This window comes from Palaemon carinicauda, chromosome 31, assembly GCF_036898095.1.
Source record: "Palaemon carinicauda isolate YSFRI2023 chromosome 31, ASM3689809v2, whole genome shotgun sequence".
NCBI classification, from domain to species: Eukaryota; Metazoa; Arthropoda; class Malacostraca; order Decapoda; family Palaemonidae; genus Palaemon; species Palaemon carinicauda.
The window spans coordinates 12400975-12426070 of record NC_090755.1 but is presented as its reverse complement, the minus strand read 5'-3'; the positions used below and the strand labels follow the sequence as shown (position 1 = coordinate 12426070).

The window sequence follows — 25096 nt, the reverse complement described above, 5'->3', positions numbered from 1 at the left end:
AAGGTCAGTCAGGTTTTTCCGCATCATGATAGACTAACAGTTGCTCCGGTGTGCTACTGACCGGACACGATACTGTTGCCTACGGGCAGCACGCTGTAGATTTACAGCAGGCGAGACGTACACAGAGTGCTGTATCCACTCGACAAGGTGAATGCATACAGCATGCTGGCACCTTACGGGGATGCAAGCACATGCGACATTTTAGTCGCATATTAGACGTATACAGTCTAGTCTTTGGGTCACAGCAGTATGGACAGACTGCTTTTGCGTCGCCTCACAGCTAACGCTTTCTGGTGTCAAACTTTGACTTTGTGTGTTGAACATTTGTTGGTACACACGATCAGGTCTTAACTTCACAGCATAAGGTTCATGTTGTTGATGCTTCTTTTCAGCAGGCCTAGCTTCAGTATCGGTTTTTTGCGACTGATATGGATGCATGCTGGGAGGAGGTCTAGATCTTGTCTCTCTCTCTCGCGACTTGATGAGCATATACTGCAGGCTAGAACCATACTGGTCCCATGCTGGGGACATGCTGGGTGTTTGCTGGAATCATGTCATCAGTCCGTTTTTTCCTGTGTCAGGATCACGAACGCTTTATTTTTAAACCATCAAGTTTTAGGTCTAACTCCAGTATTTTGGAAAACCCCTATGATCAAGAGGTTGTTCGAAGGAGGCAGCTGAGGCTATTGCTTGTACCTTTGCCTCAAGGTTTTACAACCAAATTAGGGAGGTTTATGGAGTGGTGTAGAGCTATAGGGCTCTTCATTTGGCAACTCTAAGACAAGCGGCCTGTTTCTTCTCAGACTTTGGAGGGAAAACACATTTTTTCCCCCTCGACCATCAAGGGAGTATGCGGACAGTTGTCTGCAGACGCAGGAGATTGCATCTATCAAGTAAAGACCTTATAGATCTTCTCAGGTCATTTAAGATGATTTAGAAGGGTCAGCAAGATACTCCAGCCTAAATTTAGGATTCGTTTCTGGAATTTCGCGGTAGTGACAGATCCGAGCCTTTACACTTGTTTTCTTTTTAAGGCCTAACCTTGGAGACTTTCTAAATAAGTCTACTATAGTTGGGGGCCAGTGAAGTTCAATCTTTTAGCAAGAACATGGACTTCACAATGGTTAAGCCATAGGCGCCTTGCATCCTGGATTCTTGATCATTAACAAACGTCCTTCTCATCCATGGCCTAAATCTTTCAGGATCTTTATCCTCTCGGATTTGGTTTGTGAAGGGCTATGAAGGATATTTTACCCGGTTAAAACGATGGAGTTTTATTGGGACAGGACCAAAGAAGTCAAGAGTCTATTCATGACTCTTTGGTGCACGGTCAAGAAGCCTGCGCTATCTATGTCTAAAACACTCGATCGTCTAGTATAGACTTTAATGACAAGAGTTCTTTCATACTGTTGTGTAACAGATTGTAACATGTCAAAAGGGTAAAGACTCATGAAGTTAGAGCTATAAGAGCTTCTGTAACTTTTAAACTAATCTGTTCTCTGCAAAGCATCGCGTATACAGCCTTGTGAAGGGGTATTCCTGTATTCGCCTTGCTTTTCTTAGATCATATTCAGTCTTTATGAGGACGTCTACGATTTGGGTTCACTCCTAATAACGAGTGAAGTAGTAGGTGAGACATTCACCACTACATTTCCCTATATTCCTAGTACCCCTGTTCTTTTCTTGGAACTATTATATATGTTTTTATGATTGTACGTGAAGATTGGTCGACAATCCTCCGCAATCTTTGACCTAGTCAGGTGGTCATTTTGTTCCTAGAGAGTGCCCGGAACAAGGGTATTAGTTGAGGTCCTGTCATGTTATAGGTTATTGAACCGTTTGACAGCTCCTAGAGATCATAAGCCCCCTGGGTGGACCGCTGGATCTTCTAAGGATAGCAGACAAAATGAGGCAGAGCATCGCTGTCAGCTTCCTTATCAGGTGAGAACCTCTTAAGTAGTTTGTGTAACACATAAGTGAATTTCCAATTATGTAGCTGTCTCTGACCCACCACCAAGGGTGTCAATCAGCCATTCTTATATAGCCAGTGGGTAAGTTTTATATTTAAAAATGATATTTTCATAATAAAATAAATTTTTGAATATACCTACCCGCTGGTTATATAAGTTAAAAACCCACCCTCCTCCCCTCTATAGACCATGGGGCATGGAAAATCTGAAGAGGTTGGTATAGTTCCACCTGTTGTACCATGAGGGCACTAGTGTACACCTGGCATATCTGCGAAAGCCACGCAGGATTTTTGAATTTCCTGCCGAGGCGTCAGGGACGCTAGCCATTCTTATATAACCAGCGGGTAAGTATATTAAAAAATTTATATCATTATGAAAATATCATATTAAAAAAAATGGACTATAGTTGGGTATATTTCAAGTTCATCCCCTCATCGTACAGATGTCCAGTGAAACTGCTGTACAAAAAATAAAAAATAAAGTACTTGGCACTACAGTAAATGTTTAGTGGTCGCTCATGAATGGCAGAGGCAATTAACAGTGACATTGCCCTAACAAGTAGAACAATGCCCTTGAGACTGACCGTGTATACATATGATCAGCTTCCGAGCCCCCTCTCCACCCAAGCTAGGACCAAGGAGAGCCAGGCAATGGCTGCTGATGAATCAGCAAATAGACCTATAGGCTCCCTCAAACCCCATATCATTAGCTCACAAGTATGGTGAGATTGCAGCGACCAAAGAAACTGACAAGTTTTAGCGGGACTCGAACCTCAGTCTGGCTATCACCATCCAGGGACGTTACCACATCGGCCACCACAACCCTAAGAAATTTTATATTCACAATAATATACTCAGTAGGTATTAAAACCCACAAACTCAAATTACTGTACAGAACTGTATTTTGTAATTTCCAGCAAACATTTCAATGCTAATTTCACTTTTATTCTTATCTATTCCTCTTTACAGATCGATGGAGAAACCTTTGAACGTCGTAGTGCCAGTCTTGCCTTGAAGAGATTCAAGGACATTAAAGATGACCAGGTATCACAGATAATGGATGACATCCTTAAACAGTACTCCATCCGCGTTATTAAGATTACGGCAATTATGAAAGGATGTCGATGCAATTTTGTGGATGTTTTTAGAGATTACGGCATCCAATCTCTAGGTAGATCGGAAACACCCGGTGATGTTTACGACAGTACAGATACCAGCGACGAGGATATGCTGAGTTCTTCCCGTATCGAGACAAGGGTAGAGAAGCTTCTTCCTTTCAATATGAGATGCATGTCACAGGTACTGAGTATGATCTGCACAAAGGACCTAAACTCCGTCTTCAATGGATCACTTGGGAAACTTCACCGTAATGCCTTGTCTAAATGCTCTTCAGTATGGAAAAAAATGAGAAACCCAAATCTAGCAAAAATCAGCGAGAGTATCTTCAAGTGTTCTCCTATTTTGCCGAATTGCACCAGTTGGGTTTCTTTACACAACAGCATTCAGGTACTTTTGCGGCACAGAATCAAACTCGGCAACGTAATGCAAGCTTTCAATTTGCCCCAGTTTGAAGGTCAAGAACTCGATTACCTCGGCGAATACGTTGCCGTCTTGGAGCCGGTAGCAAATGGATTGAAAAGGTGGCAGAATGACAAGAATTGCTTCTATGGAAGTTTGCTTCCAACTTTGTTGGCAATTGAAAAGAAGTTGAGGGCATTGCTGCCGTCAAAGCTACAGTACTGTCAGCCGGTACTTGCTAGAGTAATGGAAGCATTCAAACTACATTTTGATCATTTTTTGCAATTGGATACTTCGATAAACGGTGCCATCGTTGCCTGTGCTTCAAATCCGCAATTCAAACTGAGGTGGTTGACGATCAAGGAGGAGACGAACACCAGCGTAAACAGAAAACGAGTGCAAGAACTGTTAATCACGGCAATAAAAATTGAAAAATCATCGCTAACGGAACACCAACAGCAGAAACTTAATTCGGACAATAGTTCAGACGAGTTTTTTGACTTCGGCAAGGACCTCGCTCCTGCGGCCAAGAACGACATGGCCGAGGTGGAGGTCTTGAACTACTTATACGACAGCAGCCATGCTCTCACATCCTTGGTTCAATATCCATCAATTAAAGGAGTCTTTTTAAAGTATAACACTCCTATACCTTCGTCTGCTCCTATCGAAAAGCTCTTTGACTTTCCTGGACCTTTGGATGTTCCAACCCTATCCAACAAAATGTTTGAAACCTATGTTATGTTGAAAGGTAATTTGTCTTACCGTGAATGATGCAGTTAGCCATTTTATAATTTTTTTTTGGTTTTTCTATTTTATATATTTAAAAAACAACATAAATAACCTGAGGAAATTAGAAACTTAATATCTATGATAACTAAAGTCTAATTAACAATTATCATTCCATACATTTAAGCAATTGTAAATAATAATAAATATTTCATAACTAACTATTTATGTCTTTGTATTTTACCAAATACAAAAGGTTTTCACATGGTATTAAGATTTTATCTTTAAAGTAACATTGTTCAAGTGTACAGTATTATAAATCAGTGAATCTGGGTCCAAGAAATTGATATATTTATATGTGGCTTCATTTGTGATTTTCTCACAGCCTGATTCAAAATCAAAGTAAAAGAAAAAGTGCTTGTGGTGATCACTGGAATCATCAATAAACATCAAAGTTATACATTTTTTGTTGTTTTTTATTGCCTGGCCCTTCTGGCAAGACAAGGGTGCTTGCAATAATGCAGCCCATAACATGGTATTAGTGTAGCATCTTGTATCTTCGTCATGATGTTAGAAAGGTAGTAATTGCTAGTCTATTATTATTATTATTATTATGGCTAGCAAAGCTACAACTCTAACTTGAAAAGCAGGATGCTATAAGCCCAAGGACTCAAACAGGGAAAATATCCCAGTGAAGAAAAGAAATGAGGAAATAAACTCCATGAGAAGTAACGAATAATGAATATTAAATATCTTAAGATCGTTAACAATGTTAAAATAAATCTTTCATATATAAACTATCAAGAGACATGTCAGCCTGTTCAACAAAAATGTTCACTACAAATTTTAACTTGATAAGTCCTACCAACTCTAGGCCAGATTAGGTAGATCATTCCACAATCTGGTCACAGTTGGAATAAAACTAACAGTGTACTGTGTAGTATTGAGCCTTAAGATGGGAAAAGCAAGACTTAGAATTGAAGGTACATTATAATCAAAGTCTGGGTTGCAATAGACGGAGCCCAAAGGCACGAATGAAAGGTGTTATGTATGGCACTATCTCTATGATATGAATCTCTTGAAGTTTAAATTCATATTATTATTATTATTATTACTATTATTATTATTACTACTAGTTAAGCTACAACCCTAGTTGGAAAAGCAAGATGCTGTAAGCCAAGGGCCTCCAACGGGGAATATAGCCCAGTGAGGAAAGGAAAAAGGGAAAATAGAATACTGTATTTTAAGAAGAGTAACATTAAAATAAATGTCTCCTATATAAACTATAAAAACTTTAACAAAACAAGAGGAAGAGATATAAGAGAGAGAATAGTGTGCTTGAGTGTACCCTCAAGCAAGAGAACTCTAACCCAAGACAGTGGAAGGCCATGGTACAGAGGCTATGGTACTACCCAAGACTAGAGAACAATGGTTTAATTTTGGAGTGTCGTTCTCCTGGAAGAGCTGCTTACCATAGCTAAAGAGTCTCTCCTACCCTTACCAAGAAGAAAGTGGCCACTGAACAATTAGTGCAGTAACCCCTTGCCTGAAGAAGAAATGGTACTTCTGAGAGGAGTGATCATTCCTGATATAAACTGCCATATATCCTTGCACAATGAATGAAACCACACGTAAAAGAATGTTATACGGAGGGGAGATAAGTAACCTTACAACATTTGAGAAACCAAAAGTTTCTGTATATAATAAAACGTAATTTTAAAGCAACTGTAAGGTCCATAATATCACCAATTATAGTTTAAAGGCCCTTCCACACAATGAGTAAAAGCACGGGGGCCAGCCCCTGTTACTAATTTTGCTATATGGCTGACAATCAAGTTTAGATGACATTATAGATGAGGGAACAACGGACAAACCCCCTGAAGTGCTCGTGCCCATTGTTGAGGTATTTGATGGACGCCTCACTACTGCCTGACACAACTCTGACTTCCCTCTGCCCAGAGTCTGGCCCAAGTCATACATTTGCCTGCATGTGCCCACTGTCTGCCTTGGAATGTTTGATCTGGTAACACCATTTCAAAGCGAGAGAATTATGGGTAAACCTGAGTACCTGTCCTGCATCTGCCCCTCGTGTGGAAGGGTGCGTAAAGGTTAAAGCCGTCTGGTTTTAGTTCCATTTTTATCAGAATGAATTCTCACTAGAACATTATTCGAGCAAGCCCAACATCTCACCAGAACGTCAGTTGAGCAAGCCCAACATCTCACCAGAACGTCAGTCGAGCAAGCCCAACATCTCACCAGAACGTCAGTTGAGCAAGCCCAACATCTCACCAGAACGTCAGTCAAGCAAGCCCAACATCTCACCAGAACGTCAGTCAAGCAAGCCCAACATCCCACTGTGGTGCCCAACCACAGCAGTAGTCTCTTCAGTAAACAGCTTAAACTCACAGTCCTAGGCTGGGATCGATTTGCTGCCACGCGAATGCTAGGAAAACACGTTACCACTGTACTAGCCAGGAGACTAGTATATCAAACAACATTGGCCATGTCTTGAATGTACTGACCTAGGATTTTGCTTAATGAACAAACTGAATAATACCAATACCAATATGAATATATAAAAAAGAAAAACACAAGTTCTACAATATAAGAAAAAAAAAAGGCAGCTAAAATCTGGTCTACAAAATGGAAATCGACCAACAAAGAAAGACATACAGTATTATCTTTCCAACTACTGACTTAGACTTTAGGACAGTACTGATGGCTTTGAAAATGAACATAAAAGGGATTTTGACGTAGGAAAAATCTATTTTTGGGTGAGATAGCCATGTCCTCCTGATGGAAGTTCCCTCCGGCAGCTTCCTACTGTATAATATTTCTGCGATTGATGTTATAAGAGAATTACTGTCGGGTATTACGGGGTTCTAACCCCTGGAACGACTATCCGAAGATATCGTATATAATCAGGGACAAGCAATATATATCTTGACAGTCATTTTTAGCCCCTCTATTAGTCCTTCAGATATTATTATTATTATTATTATTATTATTATTATTATTATTATTATTATTATTATTATTATTAGCTAAGCTACAACCCTAGTTATAAAAGCAATATGCTATAAGCCCAAGGACTCAAACAGTGAGGAAAGGAAATAGGGAAATAAATAAATGATAAATGAAGTAATGAACAATTAAAATAAAATATTTTGAAAACACTAACAACATTAAAGCAGGAACTTGGAGCCTTACTGAAGCATTAGAACATGAACTAGATATATTTCAAAGAACTATTAGCATACAAATTTATATATACAGTATATATATATATATATATATATATATATATATATATATATATATATATATATATATATATATATAAATAACTTGACTTAAATGTCCTAAAGAAAGCTACACATATTCTTTTACTCTTCTACAAATCTGGCTTATATGTTAAAATTTTATTTCAAAATAAAGCAAATTAAAAAAAAAGATGAATTTAATAATTTGCTATTTAGATATTGTACAACAGCGTGGGAGTGTTGAAATAAAGACCAGCTAATCCTTTCCACACAGTACACACACACACACACGCACACACACACACACACACACACATATATATATATATATATATATATATATATATATATATATATATATATATATATATATATATATATATATATATATATATAAAATACTTTATTATGAATTATGTAAAACCCCATCATTTTATGAAAAAAAAAAATATATACCCCAAACATAATTATTTGTAAACCAATTTAATTATTTCACTTGGTCATTACTTCCAAATCATACAATAGCCACATTTTTTTGTCAAAATTCATTAACGACGAACCATGATAATCTTTAACAGGACTCAAGAAAAAAAAAAATGGTGGGCTGTTCCATATCTTAGTTGCCCTTTTACTACTAACAATCCCTCTCCTAATACAAAGATTGAAAGTTTGTGCTTGTGTTTAACTAAAAGAAACCCAGGTATTGTCTGAATAAGGTTCATTAAATAATGCAGTTATAATGAGAGAAGCACCCTTATAAGCAGAAAAAATAGCCATTGTAGAAATACAAAAAGCAGGAATAAGAAAATAAAGGTAGCATGAAAAGTTCAGTTAAGTCGTACCACATTTTGAACAGATAATCATTTTTTTTGCCTCTTGCGTATTATAAGAAAAAAATATTTATGATATAATATAGTTTAATTATTTCCTTATTTACTTTCCTCACTGGGCTATTTTCCTTGTTGGACCCCTTGTCTTATTTCCTCGTTTCCTTTTCTTACTGGGCTATTTTACCCTGTTGGAGCCCTTGGGTTTATAGCATCCTGCTTTTTCAACTACGGTTGTAGCTTTGCTAATAATAATAATAATAATAATAATATTCATACATACATACATAGTCGATTAGGGTTTTTCAAACAATCTATTAAACCCCATAACTTATAATCTATGCTTGGAAACAAAAATAAATACTAAAGTTAATGAAAAAAATAAATTGTAACATCTTCCAAAATTAGGTTTTACAGTAACGGACGGGAAAACCTTTCCTACTAATAAACAGCTTTTTTTCTTCTATAGAACAGCGCCTGTTTTCTTAAAAAATGACACATTTTCACCGTACATCGTCAAATATATATACATCTATATCCGTCAATAATGGTCGAAATGCTGTCCCATCTATAACAATAATTTTACCCAAAGTTATTTTCCATTTTTCTATACTCCTAATACCTGGTTGATACTAAGTGACCATTAAGAGCCATTTTCAATATCACATGACTTTATTTTGCCTATAATTACCCATTACCTACACTTCTGAATAGAGGATTCCTCCGTCATTTTAAAATAGTTCGCTCGGCTTTCTTACTTGGGGGAAAGTCCCAATTTTAATTACTGTACTGTATTCCTAATATCTGGCCATTTCCCTTCAGAGAATATTAGAGGAGTTACTGATATATTTACCTCTGCCAACAAAGTTGCAAGGTTATGTTTTACCCCTTGTTTGTGTTTGTTTGTGAACTGCTTCCTGGCCACAATTTTAATTGTAGAGTAATACACTTGCAGGGATTAACTGTTATGTAAAAAGCTGGAAATGATTGAATTTTGAAAGGTCGAGGTCAAAGGTCATGGTCACTTTTAAGTAAAATGTCCAAATCACGTAATCAGCCATAAGTTTGGACATCGTTGTCACAGAGACTTCAAACTTGGTTCATAATTTAGTGTATGAAAATCCACTCGTATTAATACACGGTAAGGTCAAGGTCAAGCAAAAGGTCGAGAAATAAGCTGCCGCGGCGGAGGTCTGCGCCTCTACTTATGGGTGTTTTGAAAGATTTCAACATCAATAACCATTGTAAACCTGCATTTTTAAAGTTGTAAGATCAAGTGAAACACAAGAAAGTACAGCTGGAAAACTATATTTCGCAAGGGAAGACAGCACAGAGATAGGACCTAACCTAAAAGACACTTAGTTTAAGGCAGGGGTGGCCAACCTTTCGTTTCCCATGCACCAATTTTTTTCACTTATAATTCAGATGCGCCACACAAAATTTAACCCCCTTTCAATCCTTCAACTATGGTGATTTGGAAATATTTGACGGTTATATATTTAACCCTTTGATATATATATATATATATATATATATATATATATATATATATATATATATATATATATATACACGTGTGTGTGTAATAGTGTGGACAGATGTAGCAGTTGTAAAGGAAAGGAATTAAAATGAATACAAAGTAAACTGTACTTACATTTGTTGATACTTTGAATTTGCATTGATAATATTCATTAGTTATTCCTGAAGGTACTAATAAATGTATACGAACATAATTAACAATTTTTTTATGAGCAGGCATGTTTTTTCTTTTATTATCTCTGGGGTATCGTGCGCCACTTGTAATCATGCAATGCGCCACTGTTGGCGCATGCGCCATAGGTTGGCCACCCCTGGTTTAAGGCATGGCCACTGAGTTGGGGGTTATAGACACTCCCATTGTAGGTGAGGACAAGGTGCCGTAGGTTAGGTTAGGTGGAGATATTTAGGCTAAGTTATATCTTAGTGTTTGTTTCCCTTGTGAAATGCGGTGTTTTAGGTGTAAGGTGTACCTTCTTGTGTTTCGATCAGCGTTATAACTTGAAAATACAGGTTTCTCACAATTCTCAAAATGCAAAATGCCTTAAAATACACTTGGATCTTTTATTTTCTCTAACGATTATTTTTTATTTATGCAAAGGTACTTACTTTATTATCAAATATTCTCAATATGAACAATAAAAGCATAAAACCAACAGTGATTTATGCAAATATACCTACTTTACCATCAAATATTCTCACTAAAGGCGGGTTTACACGGTCAGACGGTTCGTCGAACGTGGTTCGATAGACAAGTGTTTGAAGTGCTGTTCAAACGTGTGAATGGGATATTCGGTTTTCGAAAACGCTCGTCAAACGGTTCAAAGAGTCTGTTCTCGCCTGACTTTTGTGGGCGGGGCCTCAATGTCCACAAACCTTACGCATTTGTGGCTGACCCCACTTCTTCGAACCGTTTGACAAGCAGGTCTTTCAACCGTGTTTGACAAACCGTTCAATCGTGTAAACTCCGCTTAAGAATAGACCTACAAACGTAACAAAGTCTTTGATTGATTGATTGATTTAAAGTTTTCAGGCATCCTGACATCTAAGGTCATTGACGCTGATATCATTTAGTCTATATATATGAAAAAAAATAAGAATATTCAATTAAAACCATAAAATTTTAATGTCATTGTAAAAGTTAAATAGTTTTCAGAAGACCTGCTTCTGAAATAAATCTAAAAATGCCACTTACATAGTAGGACACATCATGTCCAAGAATCTTGGCAAGGATGAACCTGCCACCCTCACCTCGAGCCTCAAATAAATATAACAAAGTCTTTCAGAAATTAATAATTGTAAATGCACACTGTGTTATGTATACAGTAATGTAATGTTGGGCAAATTATGCTCACATTGGGATTATGTTTTTATTGTGATGCCTTTGGTGATTTTAGTGATCACAAATCCCAATTACGATGAATTGTTCGTTTTAAAAAGCCATGAAATATTTTGTGTACATGTTGAATTGTAGGAATAGGAATGATGTTTGAAAACCTAATTACTGTTGTTCTTTTTTTCTTTCAGGATTATCCACGAAACCAGCTTCAGTCGACAGTCATGGCTGCTTCATTTGAGACATGTTCTTTGTGCAGTATGAAGTATTATGAGAGCATTCGTCGATTTCACAGTGACTATCATGGAACTCAAGAAGAACGTGCAACTAATTTTCTACGTGAGCATTTGGTGCTTCCTAGAAGTGTTCAGTGTCCCAAATGCAATGCTGCCTTATATTTTCGTGAAGAAAAACATACGTGGTACTGTAAAACGTCTGTACGCATTCCGAAAACTAAGAAGAGAAAGTACTGTAACTACAGTGTTAGTGACTATAAAGGTACTTTCCTTCAAAATTTGCATCTTCCTCCTTGGAAAATAATTCTGCTTGTTAATTACTGGTTATATAAGCATTGTGACACCCAATTTTTAATGGAGAATCTTGGATTATCGCCTAATACTATCATAGAATATAAGAGCTTGTGCTCTGAAGTAACAGAGTATGTTATGGATAACCAAGAGCCCATCGGTGGCCCAGGCATTACGGTCGAGATTGACGAATCTCTGTTGTGGCAGCCAAAGTACAGCCGTGAACCGCCTCTCAGTGATACACGGGTGTTCGGGGGTATTGAGAGAGTTTCAAAAACCTCTTTTCTTGTGCCTATTCTGGAACCAATGATCAGTAGCCGTGACTCTTCCACCTTAGTGCCTTTGATTCAGAAATACATCAAGCCTGGGAGCATTATTATAAGCGATAATTGGTCGAGCTACAACTCCCTAAATTCTCTCGGGTATGAGCACCGTATCGTGAGTCACACTGAGGCTAGACATGACACTCATACCCAAAATATTGAGAGTCTCATGCGAGAGGCTAGGGAACAAATCCAGCGTTCTGGCAGTCGCTCGGAATATTTCCGACGGTATCTGTCCAGGTTTGTATTTATCAAGAAATACCCAGTGGAGAATCGGCTTCACTATTTCTTCATCGCTGCCAGTCACATCTACCCTCCCCAGTCTGAAGTCCAACGTAATGCTAGACATCCGAAAGACGAGTAGCTTCTGATTCAACTGGAGGTAAGTGTGATAGGCTTGAGAGAACAGAGATTAGAATGCTGAGGTGGATGATGGCAATATCACTGCTTGAATAATGGGAAAAACGATGAAATAAGAATGGCAGGCGTAGTGAAGATTACAGAGGTGATAAGATTGTCACGACTGAGATGATGTGGGCATGTGTTAACCCTTTTACCCTCAATGGACGTACTGGTACGTTTCACAAAACTCATCCCTTTACCCCCATGGACGTACCGGTACGTCCTTGCAAAAAACTGCTTTTTCAATATTAAACTTACCCGATAATCATGTAGCTGTCAACTCCGTTGCCCGACAGAATTCTACGGGAGGGATACGCCAGCTATCACTATACTAGAAGGGGGTGTACTCACAAGCGCCACCTGTGGCCAGGTACTACAGTACTTGTTGTTGACGCCACCTCACTTTTTCCTCTGTCGTGCTTCCGGCAAGACGTTCTTGGATACGCTTATGATTTTGGAGTATTGTTCACGGTTTGGTGAAGTATTTCTCTAAAATTTGCAGCTATTCGCTATACTAGAATCTTCTATATTAGCTTAGTTAGCTTTTGGAATTAATTTAATTATGGTGACGAAGAGAGTATGAACTCTCTTTCACCTTTAAATGGCCGACCCTTCCCTTAGACGGAAGTGTTGGTGTCTAAGAGAGTATAGACTCTCTTTCTTAATTTTGCTTAACAAAAGTTATAGATTTATTTTATATCTCTCCGCCTTTTATAGGCCTCTTCGATTAACTTCCTTTTATTATAAAATTATTAAAATTAATTTTTATATATTCGACCTTTCCTAATGGTAGGCGGTCTTTTCTTGTACCGAAGTTAATTAACATTGAGCCCGTCATTTCGGTTTTACCTGTTAACATATTATGCTATTTTAATGTTTTTGAAAGAATTTCTTTGATAGTCTCATACTGTTTTCAAAGTTGAACTAACGTTTTGTTTTGTCTCTGCAGTTGTTGACGTTTCAGAACGTTCAACTTGCGCTCTATCGTTACGATAGAGAGAGAATTTTCACGGTGTCACGTTGCAGTAAGAGTAACCGTGTCTAGCGTTTTGTTCATTCTTTCTTAACTTAATGCTTTTAATTCTACAAAGGAACTTTTCATTTTGGGAAATATTTTCCTTTAACAATAATATGTTTTAACGATATATATGTTTGGGCTCTTCTCTCAGGTTCTAAGTCAAGAGAGAGAGAGAGAGAGAGAGAGATAGAGACGGAGGGAGAAAGAGGAGGATAAACGTTTCGTTCAAGCGAGTAACGTTGTTATCGTTTTTGCTCTTCTCCCTAGTCTCTTTAGGGGAAGAAGGTAAACGTTTCTAGAGTTTTTCTTGTTCTCAAGCTTTATGCGGTGAGAGATTTTAAACGTAGTTTATTTGATCTAGTGTTTAGTCTCTTTCCAGCCACTGAATTATTTATCTTTCATTAGATTTTTCTGTTACATTGTAATTCTGTTTTCGCAATTACTAACTTTTGAGAAAGGATAGAATTGCGTGTTTCAGGTACAAACCACTTAAAGTTTCGAGTTCAGTGAAATAAGTGCAAACAGAAAATCAAAAGTGATAAGTGATTAGCGCAAAGTGTGTCAGTGTTGTGCGTGAGGGTACTTCTGTGCGTGCCAGTCGTCCTCCCAGTCCGGGACCTCTTGCAAGCTCCCAAGCCCAGGGGAGAAGCAATGTCGAAGGGCAAAAGGGTTCGGCAGGCCTTGATCGGCGCACAGAAGTATCCTCGGTGGTTGCGGGCGTGTCTTAAGAGACCGTCACTCCCACCCGCAGACGATTGAGCCCTTATTTTGCTCGTCTGCAGAAGAAATTTCGGGGAGAAAACGCTGGTCTCAGGTCTCAAGACCTCTTGAACGTAAAGTCCAGACCTATGCCAGACGTACGAAGTTAGAGTTCAACAACCCGGATGCAGTCATTGGGTTAGCTCTGACTCTCCTCAGTCTCAGGTGACTGCACACCTCCTAAGAGAGGTAAGGCGATGCCACAACAGACCTTATCGTCTGTTGATCCCAAGACGACTTTGCTGCAGTCCATGCAGTCGCAGCTTGGGGTCTTAATGCGTGAGTTTCAGGCTGAGAAGGTTACACCTCCGCCTGCGAACGCTCCGCCTCTCCGCAGTCCAGTCTGCCAGGCGTACGAAGTTGAGGTTCCTCAGGCTACCTTACCGCGTTCTGAGTTGCCAGTTACCAGCGGTGTGCAGCAACCTCCGCCTCCTCCTGCGAGAGCTCCGCCTCACCGCAGTCCAGTCTGCCAGGCGTACGAAGTTGAGGTTCCTCAGGCTACCTTACCGCGTTCTGAGTTGCCAGTTACCAGCGTTGTGCAGCAACCTTAACCTTCCTTAAGGCAACCTCAGCAATGGGAGCAGGAGTCTTATGCCTTACTTCCTCCGCTTCCGCTTGCGGTTCCACCAACGAGGCAACAATCTCTTGAGGTACGACAACCTCTTCTATCAATGAGGCAGCCACCTCAGCACTCGCTGCAGCTTAGGCTAGCTCCTCAGGAACCTCAACTCGCGAGACAAGAACTGCGTTCTGCGCTGCCACTATCTCAACTCTCGCAGCTCACACCTCAGGAACCTTAACTCGTTCCTCAGGAACCTGCTACTGCGCATCCGCAACCCTTACAGCAAGCGCAACTCTTGAGGCAGCAACCTCATGCTATGAGTCAGCCACCTCAACGCATGCATCTGCCACTTTCTCCTCAACTTGAGAAATAACAAATGACAATAAACACAAACATTATGATAATGGAGGTTATTTGTCTTACTTATATAAAAATATATATGTATTCCTTGCAATATATTTTTAACAATACAAAATATGGCAAAAATATCTTCAAAACAAAAATGAATCATGAGTTATGAATGTAAGGTAAATATTATGTTGATATTAAAACCCCATGCAAGCATGCATGAAGCACTCTAGCACTGGTCATGGAATTTCTGAGAAATGTTAAACGCCATGCAACACGCTCTGCTTACCTTACAGCATGCTCTACATACAGCATGCTCTGCATACAGCATGCTCTGCATACAGCATGCTCTGCATACAACATGCTCTGCATACAGCATGCTCTGCATTCAGCATGCTCTGCACACAACATGCTCTACATACAGCATGCTCTGCATACAACATGCTCTGCATACAGCATGCTCTGCATTCAGCATGCTCTGCATACAACATGCTCTGCATACAGCATGCTCTGCATACAACATGCTCTACATACAGCATGCTCTGCATACAGCATGCTCTGCATACAACATGCTCTGCATACCTTACCGCATGCTTCTCAGTCATACATCTTTGGTTGTTGCCAACTCACTAGACTGTCAAGCAGTTTCATAATGTTGCCTTCTAGTCTGCTGCTTTTGCACCATTGAAACCCTCACTGAGAGAACTTAACTTTTCTCAGATATGGTCCCTGTAGATGAGAAAGTGCTTTTCTCCCTCCTTCTGATATTCCCTTGAGGACTCTGACATTTGGAGAGGAGCCTTTAGCTGCGTAGCCTCCTATGGACTTTTATTTAAGCATAACATGCTTCCAGGGAAGGTAATGGTTCCACTTCAGTCACTAACCCCGTCTGTTACCACACCTGCTCCCATAGACCTTGAGCTGTGTTGCAAGACATACAGTCCAAGCTTAGTCCTTGTTAAAGGATTTTTTGTTTACGGAGTCAGTGTGTCACTGGGAAGACGTTCAACAACCAGCAGAAGTGACTTGTTGTGACGCAGTGCGGCAACCTCAGCAACCCGATAAGGAGTTGTCTGTACGACCCAGACAGTCTAGACAGCTTCGGGTTGTCACTGTACTTCCTCGCTTCCCCATGGTTGACAGTTCACAGACTGTGCAGCAGTACCATGATCTTGTGTCCGGCTCCGTCAGACGACTGGCTTTTAAGAGCTCCCACAAGTCGTCGCTGTCTGGAGATTCTCAGATGGACTATGGATCTGACCAAGGAACTGGGCCTCCTGGTCAATTTTGAGGAGTCTCAGCTCATCCCATCCCAGACCATTGTCTCCCTGGGTATGGATCTTCAGAGTCGAGCTTTTCGGGCTTTTCCGTCGGCCCCAAGGATCTTCCAAGCCCTAGAATGCATCCAGAGCATGCTGAGAAGGAACCGATGCTCAGTCAGGTAGTGGATGAGTCTAACAGGGACACTTTCATCGCTAGCCCTGTTCATCGTGTTAGGGAGAATCCACCTCCCCCCCTTCAGTATCATCTAGCTGCTCACTGGATAAAGGACATGACGCTAGAGACGGTCTCAGTTCCTGTTTCCGAAGAGAGGAGGTCTTCTCTCGCGTGGTGTAAGAACAGCTTTCTTCTCAAGGAAGTCTACCTTTGGCTGTTCAGAAACCCGACCGCCGTCTCCTCTCGGACACATCAGACACGGGCTGGGGTGCGACTTTGGACGGACAGGAATGATCGAGAACATGGAATCAGGAGCAAAGGACACTTCACATCAATTGCAGGAGTTGTTGGCGGTTCTTCTGGCCTTGATAAACTTCAAGTCCCTCCAGCTTAACAAAGTGGTGGAGGTGGACTCTGACAACACCACAGCCCTGGCTTACACCTTCAAGCAGGGAGGGACTCTTTCGTGAAGTTGTTCTAGATCGCAAGGGACCTCCTCATCTGGTCTAAAGATCGAAAGCTCACGCTGGTAACGAGGTTCATTCAGGGCGGTATGAATGTCATGGCAGATCACCTCAGCCGGAAGGGTCAGGTCATCCCCACAGAGTGGACCCTTCACAAGAATGTTTGCAGCAGACTTTGGGCCCTGTGGGGTCAGCCAACCATAGATCTGTTCGCTACCTCGATAACCTAGAGACTCCTATTGTATTGTTCTCCGATTCCAGACCCAGCAGCAGTTCACGTGGATGCTTTTCTGCTGGATTGGTTCCATCTCGACCTGTATGCATTCCCGCCGTTCAAGATTGTCAACAGGGTACTTCAGAAGTTCTCCTCTCGCAAAGGGACACGGCTGACGTTGGTTGGCTCCGCTCTGGCCCGCGAGAGAATGGTTCTTAGAGGTACTGCAATGGCTGGTCGACATTCCCAGGACTCTTCCTCTAGGAGTGAACCTTCTACGTCTACCTCACGTAAAGAAGGTACACCCGAACCTCCACGCTCTTCGTCTGACTGCCTTCAGACTTTCGAAAGACTCTCAAGAGCTAGGGGCTTTTCGAAGGAGGCAGCCAGAGCGATTGCCAAAGCAAGGAGAACATCCACTCTCAGAATCTATCAGTCTCAAGGGGAAGTCTTCCGTAGCTGGTACAAGACCAATGCAGTTTCCTCAACCAGTACCACTGTAACCCAGATTGCTGACTTCCTGTTATATCTAAGGAAAGTAAGATCCCTTTCAGCTCCTACGATCAAGGGTTACAGAAGTATGTTGGCAGCGGTTTTCCGCCACAGAGGCTTGGATCTTTCCACCAACAAAGATCTACAGGACCTCCCTAGGTCTTTTGAGACCTCAAAGGAACGTCGGTTGTCCACTCCAGGCTGGAATCTAGACGTGGTCCTAAGGTTCCTTATGTCATCAAGATTTGAACCTCTCCAATCAGCCTCTTTTTAGGACCTCACATTAAAAACTCTTTTCCTCGTGTGCTTGACAACAGCTAAAAGAGTAAGTGAGATCCACGCCTTCAGCAGGATCATTGTTTTCACATCTGAAACGGCTACATGTTCCTTGCAGCTCGGTTTTTGCTAAACGAGCTTCCTTCACGTCCTTGGCCTAAGTCGTTCGAGATCCCAAGCCTGTCCAACTTGGTGGGGAATGAACTGGAGAGAGTACTTTGCCCAGTTAGAGCTCTTAGGTACTATCTAAAAAGGTCTTAACCTTTACAAGGACAATCAGAAGCCTTATAGTGTGCTATCAAGAAACCTTCTTTTCCAAGTTCTAAGAACTCAGTTTCTTACTATTCAGGCTTCTGATTAGAGAAACACATTCTCATCTGAAGGAAGAAGACCTTGCTTTGCTGAAGGTAAGGACACATGAAGTGGGAGCTGTGGCTACTTCAGTGGCCTTCAAACAGAGCCATTCTCTGCAGAGTGTTATGGATGCAACCTATTGGAGAAGCAAGTCAGTGTTCGCATCATTCTATCTCAAAGATGTCCAGTCTCTTTACGAGTACTGCTACACCCTGGGACCATTCGTAGCAACGAATGCAGTAGTAGGCGAGGGCTCAGCCACTACATTCCCATAATCCCATAACCTTTTAACCTTTCTCTTGAATACTTTTTATGGGTTGTACGGTCGGCTAAGAAGCCTTCCACATCCTTGTTGATTTGGCGGGTGGTCAATTCTTTCTTGAGAAGCGCCGAGGTTAAAGGTTGTGATGAGGTCCTTTAGTATGGGTTGCAGCCCTGTATACTTTAGCACCTTTGAGTTGATTCAGCCTTCCAAGAGGAACGCTGCGCTCAGTAAGGAAGACGATCTTATTAAAGGCAGAGTAACGGTTCAAGTCGACTTCCTTACCAGGTACTTATTATTTCATTGTTATTGTGGATAACTGATTATATGAAATACGGGATACTTAGCTATCCTTTAGTCTTGTACACTGGTTTTTCACCCACCCCCCTGGGTGTGAATCAGCTACATGATTATCGGGTAAGTTTAATATTGAAAAATGTTATTTTCATTAGTAAAATAAATTTTTGAATATACTTACCCGATAATCATGATTTAATTGACCCACCCTTCCTCCCCATAGAGAACCAGTGGACCGAGGAAAAAGTGAGGTGGCGTCAACAACAAGTACTGTAGTACCTGGCCACAGGTGGCGCTTGTGAGTACACCCCCTTCTAGTATAGTGATAGCTGGCGTATCCCTCCCGTAGAATTCTGTCGGGCAACGGAGTTGACAGCTACATGATTATCGGGTAAGTATATTCAAAAATTTATTTTACTAATGAAAATAACATATTTAAATTTTTTTTTTGCATACTTTTTATCAATTTATGAGAAACCTCAGGCATTTTCCAAAAGAATGAGACCAACCTGACCTCTCTATGATGAAAATTAAGGCTGCCAGCGCGATCTAAAAAAAAAAAATATTGCGAAACGCGCTTGAAAATGGAAAACGCCTGGGGGTTAAGGGTGGGAAAGTTCCAAATAGCATTGGAGGTAAAAGGGTTAGCATTTACATGGGTTGGGTAACAGACACCGGCAAAGGCTGAACAAGTTCGAATAATTGCTGTTTCTTTTAAGACATTCTCAGACCTATTTCCTTATATTAATAGAAAAAAAATATATGTACGTCATCTTTGATAATAGTAATTGTATTCATAGGTATATAACACCAAATATATGAAAACTTTTCAAGTTATTTAATACCAAATAGAAAATACTGTAGATAAAAGGTAGTTATTAAACAATGGCTTGATAATTCCAACTTACTCTCCCTTGTCTTTTAACTAATAGTGTGTACAATAAATGTGTATTCAAAGTTATATTGTATTGGTGTCAATAGATTTTAACTAAAAATACATAAAAGCATTGAGTTATATAACTCTTGGTAAGGGTAGAAGAGACTCTTTAGCTATGGTAAGCAGCTCTTCTAGCAGAAGGACACTCCAAAATCAAACCATTGTTCTCTAGTCTTGGGTAGTGCCATAGCCTCTGTACCATGGCCTTCCACTGTCTTGGGTCAGAGTTCTCTTGCTTGAGGGTACGCTTGGGCACACTATTCTATCTAGTTTCTCTTCCTCTTGTTTTGTTAAAGTTTATGTAGTTTATATAGGAGTTATTTATTTTAATGTTACTCTTCTTAAAATATTCTATTTTTTTCTTTCCTCATTGGGCTATTTTCCCTGTTGGAGCCCCTGGTCTTATAGCATCCTGCTTTTCCAACCAGGGTTGTAGCTTAGCAAGTAATAATAATAATAATAATAATAATAGTTGAGCTACAACCCTAGTTGGAAAAGCAAGATGCTATAAGCCCAAGGGCTCCAACAGGGAAAAATAGCCCAGTGAGGAAAGGAAAGAAGGAAATAAATAAACGATATACTGTACAGTAAGAAGTAATGAACAATCAAAATAAAATATCTTGAAGATATTAACAACTTTAAAAAAGATATTTCATATACTGTATAAACAATAAAAAGACTTATGTCGGCCTGTTCAATATGAAAACATTTGCTGCAAGCTTGAGATTTTGAAGTTCTACTGATTCAACTACCCGATTGGGAAGATCATTTCACAACTTGGTCACAGCTGGAATAAAACTTCTAGACTACTGTGTAGTATTGAGCCTCATGATGGGGAAGGCCTCACTATTAGAATTAACATAGGAGAGTAAGATGAGATATGCTGTTAAATAACTGAAATTTGGAAGCACAGTAATGTATGATGCTGTAATGCCTAATTGTCTTTTCTATCAAGTCCTGTTCTATATTTGATGTTCAATACTTGGATTAGAGTTCTCTTGCACTAGGGTACACTCGGGCATGCTGTTCTATCTTGTTAATTTTCCTCTTGTTTTTTTTTTTTAAGTTTTTTATAATATATATGTGAAAGATCTAATTTAATGTTGTTACTGTTCTTAAGATATTTTATTTTGATTGCATTACTTCTCTCATAATGTAGTCATTTCCTTGTTTCCTTTCCGTTCTGGGCTATTTTTCCCTGTTGGAGCCCATGGGCTTATAGCATCTTGCTTTTCCAACTAGAGTTGTAGCTTAGCTTCTAATAATAATAATAATAATAATAATAATAATAATAATAATAATAATAATAATGTCAGATTGTAGACACTGTACAGCATCTTATATAAGGTTTTCTAAGTGATACAGACTTTTAGGTTAAGTTAGGGAATGAGGGTTCACAAAACCTACTGTAATACTTAGAAGAACTTTGTTCTAATATATAAAATATAGCGTTGGTCTAAACTGCACATTTACATAGAATGCACTGTCATTTGCAGGACCTTTCGTTGTGTTCGGGATGTGTTTAAGAAAGTAGAGAATTTAATAGATTGTGATATAACTACAAAAGAGCAATATTCTATTTACTTTCACGAAGACAAGATTAGTTTTAGTGAAAAAATGTTGCCCTTGTTGTTGACGAGAGATGCATCTTGTGTCTGTTGTTTTTAATAAGAAGGACCCTATGTGTGTTGATGCAAGATAACCATAATATTAACTGCTGTACAGTATCCTAGTTATCACAAGGGTTTTTTTTCTTTGGTTACATTATGAAAAGGAGGTTTTCAACTTACAATTATTTGACTTACAAACATTCAGATACAAATACAAATTCAACAGAAAATAACAAAGTTAATATAAGGAAATACTGTAATAAAACAATATATCATTTAATACAGAAAGCAAAATAACATTTGTAAAAACCTGATATCTATTTCATATTTGTTGACTTTTGTTGCTGGAAATCATAGGCACGGGAATCAGGTTAGGCCTACATTAGACCAAAATTCAACTTACTACTAACAGCTCCTTGGAACCAATTAAGTTTGTAAGTTGAGGATCTTCTGTAGTAAATTATTCTTTAATAAAGATCCCTTTTATGAATTAGGCTGGTAAATATTCTTTTTGAGAGAATGATTATTTAATACAGTATAAATTTTTAGGTGTATGTCCTGCACTGGATTTAGCATCCAGGAAATCTCTGGGGCTTTGTAATATCCAGAAGATCTTGCTAAACAGTCCAATGTTTGTGCAACAGTCGACATGTGGCGTTTCAAAACGACAGCATTGCATGGGAGGTTCTGCTCATTGGGTAAGTTTACCAAATGGACTATAGGTAATGTCTCTTTCTGCCATATTGTACCTTTGCTTATTTTTTTTAGTGAAGAGTTTGAGAAAAGTTCAGTGAAATCTTGGAAGTTGAATGCATCTGAATTTGAACTAATTTGTTTTGATTGATATTCTCCAACATTTTTAGGCCCCAGAAACAGAACGATCATAGGTCGAGCAGGTAATCATAACTTGATAGGAATTGTTATTATTATTATTACTAGCTAAGCTACAATCCTAGTTGGAAAATCAAGATGCTATAAGCCCAAGGGCTTCAACAGGGAAAAATAGGCAGAATACCTTCTCAGACAAAGGTTTTACAGCTCATTGCACGGTTTTTAAAAACCTCTCGCTTCGTTTACACCAGCAATACATAACTTTTTCCCTTAATTTTTGCTGTTTCTTTTTTATTTATCCCCACACAATTGGACCGAAGAAGTTTAACAGTAGTTATAGTCCTAAAAGAAAGATGAGAATCATAATAGAATTAGAAAAGAGATCATACAAAGTCAATGTGTTTTTGAGATTTCCAAGTTTTATGGTATGTAGAAATGAATGGTCTCCCATTCAAGGAGTTGAAGTAGTCAAGGGAGGGAGGAGGGGTGGACATCGTTATCGAAACAAAGAACTAAGACAACTGAGATGGTGGAGAAATTGTAGTAATTTGTATGCAGGAACCCGATATAGGTATGATTTATGCTCTTAACCTGACATAGGTAGGACTTACTGTATACACTTTACCCGACGTAGGTTAGATTTATGTACTTTACTCGATGTAGGTGGCATTTACGCACTTAACCTGACATAGGTATAGGCTTTACTGTATGCACTTTACCCGACGTAGATAAAGTTCATCGTGTACTTTACCTGATGTAGGTACGATTTATGTACTTTACTCGACATACGTATGATTTATGACCTAAAAATTAATTATACTTTCCTTATACACATACTAAACACGGAAAATGATATTTTAATTATAAAATAAATTTTTGAATATACTTACCCGGTGAATATATATAGCTGCAACTCTGTTGCTCGACAGACAAAAAACTGTAAAAAACTCGCCAGCGATCGCTATACAGGTTGCGGGTGTGCCCATCAGCGCCAACTGTCGGCCAGATACCATACTCAATGTAAACAAAGACTCATTTTCAATATTAATCTTACCCGATAATCATGTAGCTGTCAACTCTGTTGCCCGACAGAAATCTACGGTCGGGATACGCCAGCGATCGCTATACAGGTGGGGGTGTACACAACAGCGCCATCTGTGGTCAGGTACTCTAGTACTTCTTGTCAACACCACCTCAATTTTTCCTCTGTCGTGCCTCCGGCTAGACCTACATGGATACGCTGTTGATTCTGGAGTTTTTGCTCACGATTTGGTGATGTATTTGCTCTAGAGTTTAGCTTTCGCTATTCAGGAAGTTTTATCATTAGCTTAGCTAGCTTTTGGAATTAATTATGGTGACGAAGAGAGTATGAACTCTCTTTCACTTTTAAATGGCCGACCCTTCCCTTAGACGGAAGTGTTGGTGTCTAAGAGAGTATAGACTCTTTTTCTTAATTTTGCTTAACAAAAGTTATAGATTTATTTTATATCTCTCCGCCTTTTATAGGCCTCTTCGATTAACTTCCTTTTATTATAAACTTATTAAAATTAATTTTTATTTTTGTTTATATTCGACCTTTCCTAATAGTAGGCGGTCTTTTCTTGGTACCGAAGTTATTTATCATTGAGCCCGTCATTTCGTTTTTACCTGTTAACATATTATGCTATTTTAATGTTTTTGAAAGAATTTCTTTGATAGTCTCGTACTGTTTTCAAAGTTGAACTAACGTTTTGTTTTGTCTCTGTAGTTGTTGACGTTCAGAACGTTCAACTTGCGCTCTATCGTTACGATAGAGAGAGAATTTTCACGGTGTCACATTGCAGTAAGAGTAAACCGATTCTAGCGTTTTGTTCATTCTTTCTTAGCTTAATGGTTTTAATTCTAATAAAGGAACTTTTTATTTGGGAAATCTTTCAGTTTTTTTCCTTCAACAATAATATGTTTTAACGATATATATGATTGGGCTCATCTCTCAGGTTCTAAGTCAAGAGAGAGAGAGAGAGAGATAGAGACAGAGGGAGAGAGAGGAGGATAAACGTTTCGTTCAAGCGAGTAACGTTGTTATCGTTTTTGCTCTTCTCCCTAGTCTCTTTAGGGGAAGAAGGTAAACGTTTCTAGAGTTTTATTCTTGTTCTCAAGCTTTATGCGGTGAGAGATTTTAAACGTAGTTTATTTGCTCTAGTGTTTAGTCTCTTTCCAGCCACTGAATTATTTATCTTTCATTATATTTTTCTGTTACATTGTAATTCTGTTTTCGCAATTACTAACTTTTAAGGGAGGATAGAATTGCGTGTTTCAGGTACAAACCACTTAAAGTTTCGAGTTCAGTGAAATAAGTGCAAACAGAAAATCGAAAGTGATAAAGTGATAGCGCAAAGTGTTACAGTGTTGCGTTCGAGGGTTCGTCTGTTCGTGCCAGTTGTTCGCCTAGTCTGGGACCTCTTACAAGCTCCCAAGCCAGGGGAGAAGTAACGTCGAAGGACTTATGGGTTCATCAGGCCTTGATCGACGAACAGACGTTTCCCTCCGTGGTTTCGGGTGTAACCAACTCACGTAGCCGACGTGATCACCCCACCCACACAAAGACGAGAGAGCCCTTTTATTCCTCGTCTGCGGAAGAGGTTTCTCGCAGAAACCATGGACCAAATCTTGCAGCTTTTAAGTGCAAGTCGGTCCCTTCCGCGCAAGTCCAACTCCTAGGTGATGCCATTAGCACTGGGTCAGTTCGGACTTGCTGCAGTACGACAACTGCACACCTCCCAGAGAGGCAAGGTGGTATCGCAACAGGCAGTAGCTCCTCGTGGCAGC

General features: G+C 39.4%; 2 protein-coding genes across 5 annotated transcripts in view; both read left to right on the top strand.

Annotated features, from left to right (window-relative positions):
- The window catches only part of LOC137624293 (uncharacterized), a 41156-nt gene extending 36719 nt beyond the window's left edge, over positions 1–4437 (top strand). For both annotated transcript variants that reach the window (XM_068354858.1, XM_068354859.1), the window contains one exon: positions 2939–4437. In XM_068354858.1, coding sequence (XP_068210959.1) covers positions 2939–4258 — 1320 coding nt within the window. In that variant the 3' untranslated portion in view covers positions 4259–4437. The remainder of the gene's footprint in view (positions 1–2938) is intronic.
- A 3683-nt stretch (positions 4438–8120) lies between these two features.
- The window catches only part of LOC137624292 (uncharacterized), a 31558-nt gene continuing 14582 nt past the window's right edge, over positions 8121–25096 (top strand). The window contains exons 1-3 of one of the 3 annotated variants that reach the window (XR_011040710.1): positions 8121–8176; positions 11367–12407; positions 22007–22155. Coding sequence is in view for 1 of the 3 variants with exons in the window: in XM_068354857.1 (XP_068210958.1) it covers positions 11400–12389 (990 nt within the window). In the remaining 2 variants the exon portion in view is untranslated. Of the gene's footprint in view, positions 8290–11366; positions 12408–22006; positions 22156–25096 lie in introns of all 3 variants that reach the window. The other 2 variants (XR_011040709.1, XM_068354857.1) reach the window with 2 other exon arrangements.